The sequence below is a fragment of the Ursus arctos genome, unplaced genomic scaffold, assembly GCF_023065955.2.
Source record: "Ursus arctos isolate Adak ecotype North America unplaced genomic scaffold, UrsArc2.0 scaffold_20, whole genome shotgun sequence".
In the NCBI taxonomy this organism is placed as follows: domain Eukaryota; kingdom Metazoa; phylum Chordata; class Mammalia; order Carnivora; family Ursidae; genus Ursus; species Ursus arctos.
The window spans coordinates 42,003,582-42,015,817 of NW_026622875.1; the positions used below are offsets into that span (position 1 = coordinate 42,003,582).

The 12,236-nt window shown below is 33.7% G+C and overlaps 1 protein-coding gene across 10 annotated transcripts in view; it reads right to left on the reverse strand.

The window, feature by feature from the left end:
• The window catches only part of SLC4A7 (solute carrier family 4 member 7), a 107,620-nt gene that overhangs the window by 48,083 nt on the left and 47,301 nt on the right, over positions 1-12,236 (reverse strand). For 3 of the 10 annotated variants that reach the window (XM_048216139.2, XM_026496884.4, XM_044383347.3), the window contains exons 4-7: positions 7,911-8,049; positions 7,184-7,344; positions 5,865-6,014; positions 2,964-3,332 (exon numbers count right to left, since the gene is read on the reverse strand). In XM_048216139.2, the coding sequence (XP_048072096.1) occupies positions 2,964-3,332; positions 5,865-6,014; positions 7,184-7,344; positions 7,911-8,049 (819 nt within the window). Of the gene's footprint in view, positions 1-2,963; positions 3,333-5,825; positions 6,015-7,183; positions 7,345-7,910; positions 8,050-12,236 lie in introns of all 10 variants that reach the window. The other 7 variants (XM_044383346.3, XM_044383348.3, XM_026496883.4 and 4 more) reach the window with 3 other exon arrangements.

Consider the following 12,236-nt stretch of genomic DNA (forward strand, 5'->3'; position numbering starts at 1 on the left):
GATGTGGAGATTCAATACTGATAAAGTTAGAGTAGGACCTGAAGTCGTTTGGCTAACCTGGTCATCCTAAACCTATTAGAACTGGCATGTGAAGTACACATGAGAGTTTTTCACCATTATCTTCTTTATGTAGTCCTTCCCAATCTCAGCTAAGTTAAAGCTGTTTCTCTATCAGTAAAGGAAGTGTCCCTGCTTGTACAATAAATCACTAGTGCTCAGAATGAAATGAGTAAATTCCCCAAAATTAAAACTATCATTAGCACAGATAACTCAGAAAGACTGCAATTCTTTAAGAAAAAACAATATGTATATATAAAATCAATACTGGGATTTAAAACTCATACTTTGGTGAATATATTGTTTTACCCTTAAAACTTTTTTCACAATAGCATATCTAACGAGCGAAAGATAAATCAAAGATATCAGAGTCTTCTGCCACTAGAAGTTCGAAAATAGAAGGAGTCAGAGCAGTGGTACACAAAGAGAAGTTTCTGTCCCCCAAGAGACATCTCGCAATATGGAGGGACATTTTTGATTGTCACAACTAGGGAGTGCTAGTGAACAGAGGCCAGGGATGCTATCAAACATCCTACAATGCACAGGACAGTCCCTTATGACAAAGACGTGTCCAGCCCAAAATGTCAATAGTGCCAAGGTTGAAAAACAGGGAATAAGAAGATAGTTACAAATACCAAAACTAAGCTTAACTCTTGTACATGTAATTATTCTCCAAAACATAACAGGAAACACCACTTTCTTTTTTACTATGGGTATGTACAAATCATGATCCCATGACACAAAATCTGTGTGTCTATAGATCTATGGCATTAGTCTCTCCAAAACGATGCTAAGGCCACTTTCCTCCTGTAACATAACATCAGACTTCAAGGAAACTCAACCAGAGTTTCTAGGTGCTTTAAGCACCAAAGGTAATTAAATCAGGGAATAACATATAGCTGTTCCTATTATTTTAATTGCATACCGTCTATAGAGGTGTTCTTAAACAGTAATTATGGGTTTTTTCTTGTCTTTAGAAATTCCCTCTCTTCCCTTCATTCTAATTTTTTTTCTTTAAATCTTATGGCATACTTATGGCAGAGGAAAAAAAAAAAAGCTTAATATGGTTCTTCAATTTTCAGTTAATCGCTACTTTTATCTCCTTAACAACATGGCCTAACAAGCTACTATGAACCCGTATGTCATCTCCTAGTTCCTATATAAAATTTATAATCCCTCATAGAAACTGGTAAAACAAGAAATGTTCAGTATTACTGCTAGATGTAAGTAAAAGCAAATGCAAAGAATTAACTTTAAAATCAATTTTGTTCAAGGAAAAACAGTCTTGCTGGTTCTTTTTAATTAAGACTGTTGATTATTTCTGAGCAAATAATTCTAGGTATTTCTTTCTTTTTGTTCAGTTACCTCATTACTAGACTACCTATTTTCCACGAGGTACTAAAATCTACAATGAAATATGATACTGTAGATTTAGATCTGAGTTCAATTCCTTGCTCTGGTCATTTATGGCATGATCTTAATAAGTCTTAGTTTTCTTCACTTGTAAAACAGGGATAACATGAACCTCATCAAACTGTTAGAAGAATTATAAATCTATTCGAGTAATACCACTGCATGTGGAACAAACTATAAAACAATGGAAGCTATAGCTATGATCACAGTTAATGTTACAACGATTTAGCCACCAGATTTCCATTTTTTACTTCTTAAAGTATGTATTTTTTTGGCAACTACAATGAGCCTTGATTAAATATACTTGTTATGTTTGGAGAAATTCAATACAGAGAAGGAGAAGTCTGTCATGTAGTGGTAGGACCACGAGGATTTTGTCAGAGGACTTAGGCTATCACTTACCAGCTGAACGGTCCAGGGAGAAGTTATCTAACCTCCCTGAGTTTCTGAAAATGGGTGTATCCACTAACTCACACAAATTCTTATACACATTATATGGGCTATTACATTAAACGTAGGCTAGGAATGAAGTGTTACATGTTATCAGTATTATGAAGAAATGTAATAATACTTTTATGATTAAAACCACTAGCTCGCTTTTGTATGTCACACTGATGCTTAGCTGTCAGTAAAAAACAGTCCCTAAAGAATACTTCTTTATATGAATTGGGTGGAAGGATATACATGTTTAAATGTACATATAACTAATATATTATGAACAACCAAAATTACAGTATATGACCCTCAGATGAATTATTAAACCTTCTACCCACTAAGAAATAATTTTTCTAATTCACAGACAAAAATATATCCTTGCCACAACTCTAGGATCTCTGGTCTTGAAAATTTCAAGGTCAATTTGGATTAAAGGTAGATATGGCATTAAATAGAGGATAACTAAAGTCTATCCCATAATGTAATACTAGTCTTAAAATCATGATATTCCAGATAGCCATTACAGAACTTTGATCTTCTCAGAGACAAAAGGAGGAAAAGAACGTTCGATCCTATTTGTATTAGGAAAGTTAAAATATACTGCATTTTTTGGACAAAAGTACCAAATAGTAGCTGAAAGGCACATCACCTCATTGTAATTTATGTCCAATACGTGTTCATTCATACTATGAATGAAATGCACAAGAAGAAAAGCCATCATTTTTTTTTAAATCACGGAAAATTAAAAGATTACTTATAAAAATTTCTGTGGTTTTCCAAACCATTCAAATGCCTTGACCTGTAAAATCTCAGTGAAAATTTTTGAAAGGGCTTTAAATTATGTGTGGGCCTCTTTGTAGTCTTTCTATAATTTAAAAATGTTTAGTACTTCTGTTCTTTTATACAATATACTATAAAGGAAAAAAAAACCATGCAGAAGTCAAAATAAATTATAAGCATTATCTACATATGCTGCTAAAGCTCTGTGCTGAAAGGCATTCCAAATGCAAGTGATCCAGAGGCAGAAAGCACCACACATGGAGGATTGGAATAGTTGCCTGGAGTCATGTCAACATTTTCCTCATTCTTCTGCTCCTGGCCTCTCAGTGCTTCTAAGTCTTCCTCGGGCGGCTGAATGACTACTGTGGGAATATCGTCCCTGGCAGGTGAGACCAGTAGTTCTGGGGCCTGAAGCTGACTCTGGTGGGAACTTCTGGAAGTCAGGCGACTGACGCTAGGGCTGGAAGGAGGGCTGTTTTGAGGGGTGGGTACTGGGGTTGTACACCTTGAGCCTGCAGGGCTTCCAGCTCTTGAAGAAGGAAGAAGATGACTGAGAAGAAGAGATAAAGGCGATTCTCCTCTCAATGAAAGGTTTGAGGCAGACAGACCTGTTCGCAAAGAGTGGCGGGAGGCTGAAAGGCCTTCCCCTGAGATAAAACAAATAAATGAAAAATGATGAAATTCACTGCAGAAGGCAAACAGACACACACACACAAAATCAATTTACAATATAAACTGCAAGCTTTAAAGCCCAAAATTTCAAATTCATGCTATCAGAGTTAGCATGGCAATCAGATGTTTAAATGTTAGAAAGGCACTGAAAAGTTGCTTAAATTATACTTAGTTCCCTGAAGGTGTATCCAGAAAACAAAACAGAAAATAAAAAAACAATGCAAATGATAGATGGTGGGGGGCAATTTTCGGTTAGTAATTAAAATATCCAATAATATGGCTTTTTAAAAAAACAATGCATTGATATTGTAAATTTGATAAACAATAAACAGCAAATGAGAATGTAATATAAAAATAATCTAAGAAAAAATACCCTAAACAAAACTTACAAGCACAGATAGCTTATATTTAGTGTATTTTTCCTACACTATACCAAACTGCTACAGATAATTCTCTCTTACAAGAAAAGTCTACATCATCTAATAATTCCTAACTTAAAATTGATATCAAATCTTTACAATTAGTCAACAGAGCATGACTTACTGGTAGCGTTTTCAAGTAAAATTTTAAAACATGAGGCAAGTTATAGGAATTTCTTTTAAAAAGAAAAACATAATGTCAATTTGAAAGGATATTCTTCAGCTCTCTACAGATATTAATAAACATCCTAAAATATGCACCCATTTCTAATACAGCAGATAAAATTAAATATATACAATCTAATTTTAGCTCGATAAAGTATTTCTCACCAACAATGGCAATAACGAAGTAAAAGTCTAGCATATTTCAAAAAGTCGTGTATATTTATATTTCAAACACCTGGTATTCTTAGAAGTGTAGCTTAATGGAATAACATTGATTTTAAGAAAAATAGGAGAACTATGACAGTCAATCCCATATGATCTAAGTTATCAAAGCCACATGCTCAAGAGATCCCAGAAATATTAAAAAGATGAACCTCAGTTCATTCACCATTTAGTTAAAACTAAAGCTATATGCAGAAAAACTGTTAATTACAACTATAATACAACAAAATAACATGCCCATGCTAACATGGCATTTAAAAGGAAACAGCCATTGTCTTATGATTAAAAGGAAGCAAGTGACAATCAGGGAATCATCAGGAACCACTCCACATAAAGAATAAAGATGTAAAGGGTCTCTCTGAGTAAACGACCTCATTTCAGGAAAGCTGAGAATATGAAATACATAAAGATGAAAAAGATGTAAAACATGACACCAGTGGCTTGATTTTAAATTGAACTTAGGTCCATAAGAGATTTCTTTTATTCTTAAGGTTACTTAAATACACAAAGGCATCATTTTAAACAGATTAAAAAGAGTTTTAATGGTCAAATGCTCAGGAGAAAATGGACTTAAGTATGTCACACTGAGCTGCAAAAGATGATTACTGTCCACTTTAGATATATTAAACCCCATCCCATCACCAATGGCTGTTTGTTTGTAGAATACTTAAAAGCCATACTATTATTGCAGGGACAAAGAAGATGAACAGAAAGACATGATGGCCCATGATCTAATCCTTGAGTAATAGTAGCAGCTAGAGGCGAGAAGGACCCTCAGAAGCAACGCGCCAGCCCTTTGTACCTAGATTTTGCAGAGTCACTGTCATCAGAGCTCTCTTTGAGAGCCAAAACAGAACTCCAGTGAGGTGTTCTTCTTCTTTAAGAAGAGAAAAGGCAAAGCCTCCAAGTGTGCCTGCCTTAAAACAGTGATGGAGGTAAATGGCTACAAAAACATGGTATCCCCACATAAGCCACCAGGTCCCATATAATCCAGGCTAGACCGTGAGAGTGGAGAGCTGGAAAATGTGGGTCTGTGCCATTCTCAATGGTTTGACAGACATCAAGGAGGTCATCCCCAGCTTAAGAACAAACCATCCATAAAAACCTGACATAAAATGTATAAATAAAGGGCAATCAAATCATCAAACCAACTCAAGAACACTTATTTAAGCTTAGCAAATAAAGCATATTCGGGAAACAAAAAAAATCACTATGAAAAATCTAATATAGATAATAAAGGGTCAAATCCAAGACTTAGAATTCTAAAAAAGATTAAATTTACAGATCATAATTTATGCCTCCTTAATTATTCAAATATTCTTGACAAAAACAAAAAAGCAAGAAGAAGTAATTCAGGATTGGCTATAGTGGTACTAAACATACTTAAATGTGCCATTACAACAGAGTGCATACTTAATTTTTTCATCTGAATGATTTCTACAGATAAACTGTCATGTTATAAAGAATGATATTTTAGATATGATATTTTTAAATACAAAAATAACATTATTATTTTTTTTAAAAAGAATAAAAGAGGTAATAAAATGACCTATAGAATTATCTGGAAAAAATATCTTTCTGCCCCCAAATGCTAATTGTAATATACTGGAATGCTGTTAGAGTAGAAGTGTTAGCAAAATTGGATGCCACAACTTATCTCACCATTCCTTTCAAGCAAGTGAGGGTCAGAATGTTTCTTGCCTATATCTGCAAAAGATCGAACAAGTGGAATCCGACTAGTGAATCTTTTCTCATTCTGATGATGATGTCTCTTCAGAAGAGCTTCTCTGACATTCTCTCTTATGGACTCATCCAACTGGCCAGAGGCTATCATGTTGTCCAATACCATATCTATTGAAAGAAAACAACAGCCGTTTTTATTAAATGAAAGAATACTTGGATGACTAGAACATAAACCATAACTGTACATGAAACCTTACTGAAAAATAAGATCTTTAAATAGTTCTCTAGAACATACTATTCTCTTCTGATAGTGAATAATGTATGCATAAAGATAAATATGTACTGAGGGGAGGTGGGTGAGGATGGAGTAACTGGGTGATGGCATTAAGGAGGGCACTTGATGTAATGAGCGCTGGGTGTTATATGCAACTGACAAATCACTACATTCTACCCCTGAAAGTAATAATACCCTATACGTTAACTAACTTGAATTTAAGTGGGGGGAAAAAAAAAGAGAAAAGAAAAAAGATAAATATGAACATTATCTAAGAAAAATAAACAAGTTACATGGAGACTCCTTATTTTTTATAAGTACTGTTATTTATAGAGGCCACTGTTCTACACTAATAGCCTTCCTATAGTTGAAAGTGCTTTCCTGATACGGACACAATAAATTCTATTAAACTCGATATATTCAATAATATTGGCTTCCTAAGAAGTGAAGGTATTTTCTTGCCTCGCTTCATATTTTTTGTCAAAGCTATAGATGAGTATTGGACTCCATTCAATAATTAACTATTTACTGAGAACCTATTATATGTAGGGAATATAGAATTTAACTAAGCAGATCAAGTTTCTGCCCTCAATCTTTCAGAGGTAGAAAAACCAATGAGCAAATGAAAGGATAAACTATGATGAAGTAATAAATTCTAGGAAGATGAATATATCAGGCATGAAGGAGGTACAGGTAATGGAGAGATTGATGTAATGCCATATGATACATTATTGTAGTGATTGGACTATTTTTAACCTATAAAATACATATAAATATTTTAAAACAGTGCCACTAATTTGAGATGAAGAGTCAAGCTTTCAAACCAATGAGATTCCTCTGAGAGAAAACTGAAATCAACCTAACAGGTAAACTGTAACATTAACACAACTATAGACTATCATACAAAGGGACATTGGATTAGAAGACATCACATTGTAAATAATTAAAATATTACATTGTGTTATGCAATAATTGTAAAGCCAAAGTAAATGTCTCCTAATACCATTCAGGAAATTTGTATTTCAGTACAAATTAAATATTAAAAAAGCCTAATTGCTATAACCTGCTATTTCATCTAGAGTGCTTGCTCTCATGTCCAGCATCACTGTTCCATTTAGGATACAACTTCTTAGTTCAAAAAGACTGTGCAAAGAGAGAGTTGCCACGTAAGGTTTACTCCATCGGTCACCACCATCTTCAACATCCTCTTCAAATTTCAGCCATCTGAAATGTGTAACACATAAAAATATTCTGTAAATAATGAAGATTTCATTTGCTTATTTCAATATGGTAAACATACACTTGTTCTTTTAAAGAAAAACAAAGATCACTACGACCAAAACAAAAATTGTCTACAAATTCATTTTTACAAATCAAGCTAATGGTCCACAGTATCTACACTCACAAGTTACAACCTCTGCAGTTCCTCATTCTGTTCTAGCTATCACAATAAGTCTACAAAGACACACTACGGAACTTCATGGTTTCCACTGCTAATCCTCTTTCAAACTGAAAATATGCAACAAGACCTTGATTTTTGAAATTTATTTCTGTAATTAAAGAATTAAAATGTACAATTAACATAATTCATTCTATGCTATGTTAAAGTGGTAAGGATTACTTAAGAAAATGGATCTTGAAAATAAAGAGATAAACTAAAGCTGTAGCTTCCAGACTAGAGGAAATTCTCTCCTCGCTATTTTAAAGCCCCCGATAATAATTCATTATATTTACAACACAAGAAAAAAATCAAGAATAGCCAACTTAATCCTGAGACTCAGTATTATTACCTGGCAGTTTCTTTCCATTCATACTCTTCTCCATCTCTGTAACACAGTTCATCCATTTCCGTAAAGAGATCATGCGGAATGTGCTCTTCATCATCATCTTCAGTACCAAGAATGAACTGAACTCTTTGGGATGGTGTATCTTGACAAAAGAATTTAAATACACTCAAAAACTGACGCAATTCATTCAAAGATAAACTTAGTTTGTAAGTGAGATGCTTTTGTTATAAATAAATATAGTCCATCAAAATTCTTTTATTAAAATACTGTAAATCTGGAAGAAAACAAGGACCAACAATCCAGAAATAAAGAGTATCACAAAGAGATCACCTCCACAGGCAAAAAAGAAAAATCATATGTTAAAAATAAACAAGTGAAGGGTGCCTGGCTAGCTCAGTCAATAGAGTATGTGACTCTTGATCTCGGGGTTATAAATTTGAGCTCCCCATACTGAGTGCAGAGATTACTTAAAAATAAAATCTTTAAAAAAAATAAAAATAAATGAAACTAACCTTATAATTAACTGATGTAAAAACAAATAAAACTATGCAACATCCGAAAACATGGAACAGTATACTCAAAGATAGGACTTTTTTCTCACTAAAAATGTAAGAAAATGTTGGACAAAACAGAAATTTTAAAAATATTTAATTAATATGTAGCTAAGTTCAAAAATGAAAAAGGAAAATCTCCCAAGTTCCAAAAAATGATGAGAAAAAGCAAAGTGAGGGGTATACAGAAACTGGCTTTTTATACTATCACAGAGAAGCAAAACTCTATCAGCTAAGGTTAGGGAGTCAGGACAAGTCACTGTTATGAAACAGATACCCCACACATGGCTTTTGAATTTAAACTACCTACCCAGTACAGGGTCCCTAGAAAAATTAGTATAAACTCTAGTCCAAGACAGTTGAAAGTCCTAGGATAAGCAAACAACAAGCATCAACTGAAAGCAAAATCAAATCCCATGACGCGAAGTCAAACTCAAAATCTACACCAAAGTAAACAGACCTACAGGCACTTGCAGATGCAACAAACAGGTTAAGGAGTGGATTAGAATAATTAATAAAGGAAAAGACAAGGATGCCTGGGTGGCTCAGTCGGTTAAGCAACTGCCTACAACTCAGGTCGTGATCCCAGGATCCTGGGATGGAGTCCCACATCAGGGTCCTTGCTCAGAGGGGAGCCTGCTTCTCCCTCTGCCTCCGCCCCTCACCCCTGCTTGTGCTCGCCCTCTCTTTCTCTCTCTCTGGCAAATAAATTAAAAAGAATTTTAAAAAATAATAATAATAAAATAAAGGAAAAGACATCTGAAGAAATCGGACTGCATCAATGACAAATAAGAAGACGGAAAACTAAAGGTTCAGAGACATAAAGAACAAACTAAGAAAATCAAATAGGAAAAACTTCACAAAGAAGAAAATACGGACTAGGGGCAGAAGCAATAAAAAGCGAATTTGAAAATTTTCCAGTATGTATATAACATAGGTCTTCATATTAAAGGACTACCCTGAGACCCACGCAGGACAAACTAAAACATACTGTGACTGAACTTCCTGATGTTTTAAACCTTTCAAAATTTGGGTCTTGCAATTCTTTTGTCATATTTATCTCCAAGCAATATTTTTGGTGCTCCTGTAAGTGGTATTTTATCATCTCAATTTGATTGTTCATTGCTACTACAGAAATAAATTGAAATATAATTAATTACGTATCCTGCAACCTTTCTAAACTCACTTAGTTCTGTAATTTCATAGACTGCCTAGCATTTACTAGATACATGATCTTTTACCCGTAAATAAAGACAGTTTTGCTTCTTCCTTTGCAATTCGTATGCCTTTAATTTTCCTTGCCTTATTACACAAGCTAGGTGCTCCAGTACCATGTTCTATAGAAGTGGCAGAGGACAACCTTGCCTTTCTCCAAATCATAAGGAGAAAGCATTCCATCTTTCAGCAGTGAGATGTTGACAAAGTGTTTTTGTAGATGCTGTATATCGGGTAGAGGAAGTTTTCTTTTATTCCTTGTTTGCTAGGAATTTTATTATGAATGCTGATGGAATTTTGTCAAAAGCTTTTTCTACACTTACTGAGATAATTATATGGGTTTTCTCCTTTATAGTGTTAATGTTGTTATTTATATTGTTAGATTTTACACCAACCCTGATTTTCCACATGGTTATTGTATTAGTTAGTTTCCTATTACTGCTGTAACAAATTATCACAAACGTGGTGGCCTAAACACAAATTTATTCTCTTCTGTAGTTCTGGAGACCAAAGTCCAAGATGAGTCTTATAGTGCTAAAATCATTGGCTGGTTCCTTCTGCAGGCTCTAGGGGAAAATCCATTTCCTTATTTTTTCTAGCTTCTGGAAGCTGCCTACTTTGTTTGCATCTGAACCCCTCCCACTTACTACAACTATTTGCTTCTGTTGTCACAACTACTTCCTCTCTGATCTTCTGACTCCCTCTTACTAAGGATCCCTGTGATTACAACTGGCCAACTTGCATAATCCACTATAACTTCCCCATCTCAAAATCCTTAACTTCATCACAGCTATAAATTCAAGTTTACTATAAGGTTAACATTAACAGGTTCTGGGCATTGGGAAGACAGACATCTTGGGAACCATTATTCTGCCTACCACAGTAATGGTATAGTATCCTTTTTAGATACTGCTGGATAAAATATGTTTTTAGTTTGTTAAGAATTTCTGAATCTACATTCATGAGAAATATTTAGTCTGTATTTTTATTTTCTTGTAACAACTGTATTTAGTTTTGGTATCAAGGTAATGTTGGACTCAGAACAATGAAATGGGAAGTGTTCCTTCATCTTCAATTTTCTGGCAGTCTGTATAATTTCTTCCTTACATGTTTAATTGAATTCATCCATGATGCCATTTGGAAGTATTTTCATTAGGGGAATGTTTTACATTACAAATTTAATTTCTTTATCCATATATGGTAAAATTCAGGTTATCAATTTTTTTGGTAGCTTGTATTCTTAAGGAATTTCCCCATTTCATCTAAATTACCAATTTTGTTGGCATAAAATCATTCATAATATTCTCTCATCAGTCTTTTAATACCCGTAGAATCTGTACTGAAATTCTCTGATGCTGGTAATTTATATCTTTTCTTTCTCCCCAACCACTCTGGCTATATAAGTTTATCAATTTTACTTATCTTTTAAAAAAAATCAGACTTCAGTCTAACTGATTTTTGCTATTGTTTCTCTGGTTTTTATTTTATTCATTTCTGCTTTGGTTTTTATTTTTTCCTTTCTTTTCCTTACTTTGGTTTAATTTGTTCTATGTTTTCTCTTAGTTTAAGTTAGAAATTTAAGTCATTGATTTCAGATCTTCCTTCTTTTCTAAGGATTAAATGCTACAAATATTCCTCTATGCACTGCTTTGGCTGCATCTAACAAATCTGAATTTATAGGCAGTCCTAACTTTGCACAGTACCATGCTAAAGGAACCTGCACATCAGAAGCAAGTCCTAATTTTGCAAGATTTTATCTCAATCGTTGAGAGTACTGTGCTTTTCTTTTTAGGAGTTCAAAATATTTCCTAATTTCTGTCATGACTGCTTCTTCAGCCCAGAGGTTATTGAGAAGCATTTTGTTTAATTTCCAACTATCTAGGGATTTTTCTTCATATCTTTATAGTTTAATTCCATTGTGGTCATAGAATACACTTTCAATCTTTTAAATGTATTAAGACTTGTTTATTGGCTAGAATATAATCTACCTTGGGAAACATTCTATTTACCCTTGTTGAAAAAAAATGTGTATTCTGCTATTGTTGGGTGGAGGGCTGAAAGCATGTATCAATCTAACAGATAATGTTTTATCCATTACAGAGAAAAGAAAGTTGAAATCTATAACTTTTATAAATTTACCCAACAACTGTAAATTTTTCTTTCTTTTAAATTTTATTAGTTCTGCTTCATGTATTTTGAAGCTGTTATTCATGCATATTCATTTAGGATTGTTACATCCTGGTTTTAGCAATTTAATTTTTACGTACCTTTGTGTGATTATCTTCATGTTTCTTTTCAGGTTTTGCTGAGCTCCTTGAACCTGTTTGCTCAGAGTTTTCATTAAATTTAGAAATTTTTTAACTATTATTTCTTCAAATATTTTTTTCTGCCACCCTCCTTTCTGGCACTACAATTATACATATCTTAGGCTAACTGATATTGTTCTACAAATTACTGATGCTCCATTTATTCATTTCAGTCTTTTCTATTTCACTTTGGGTAGTTTCTATCACTATGTCTTCAAAATTACTGATTTTTTTTCTTTAGAGTCAAATCCTCCGTT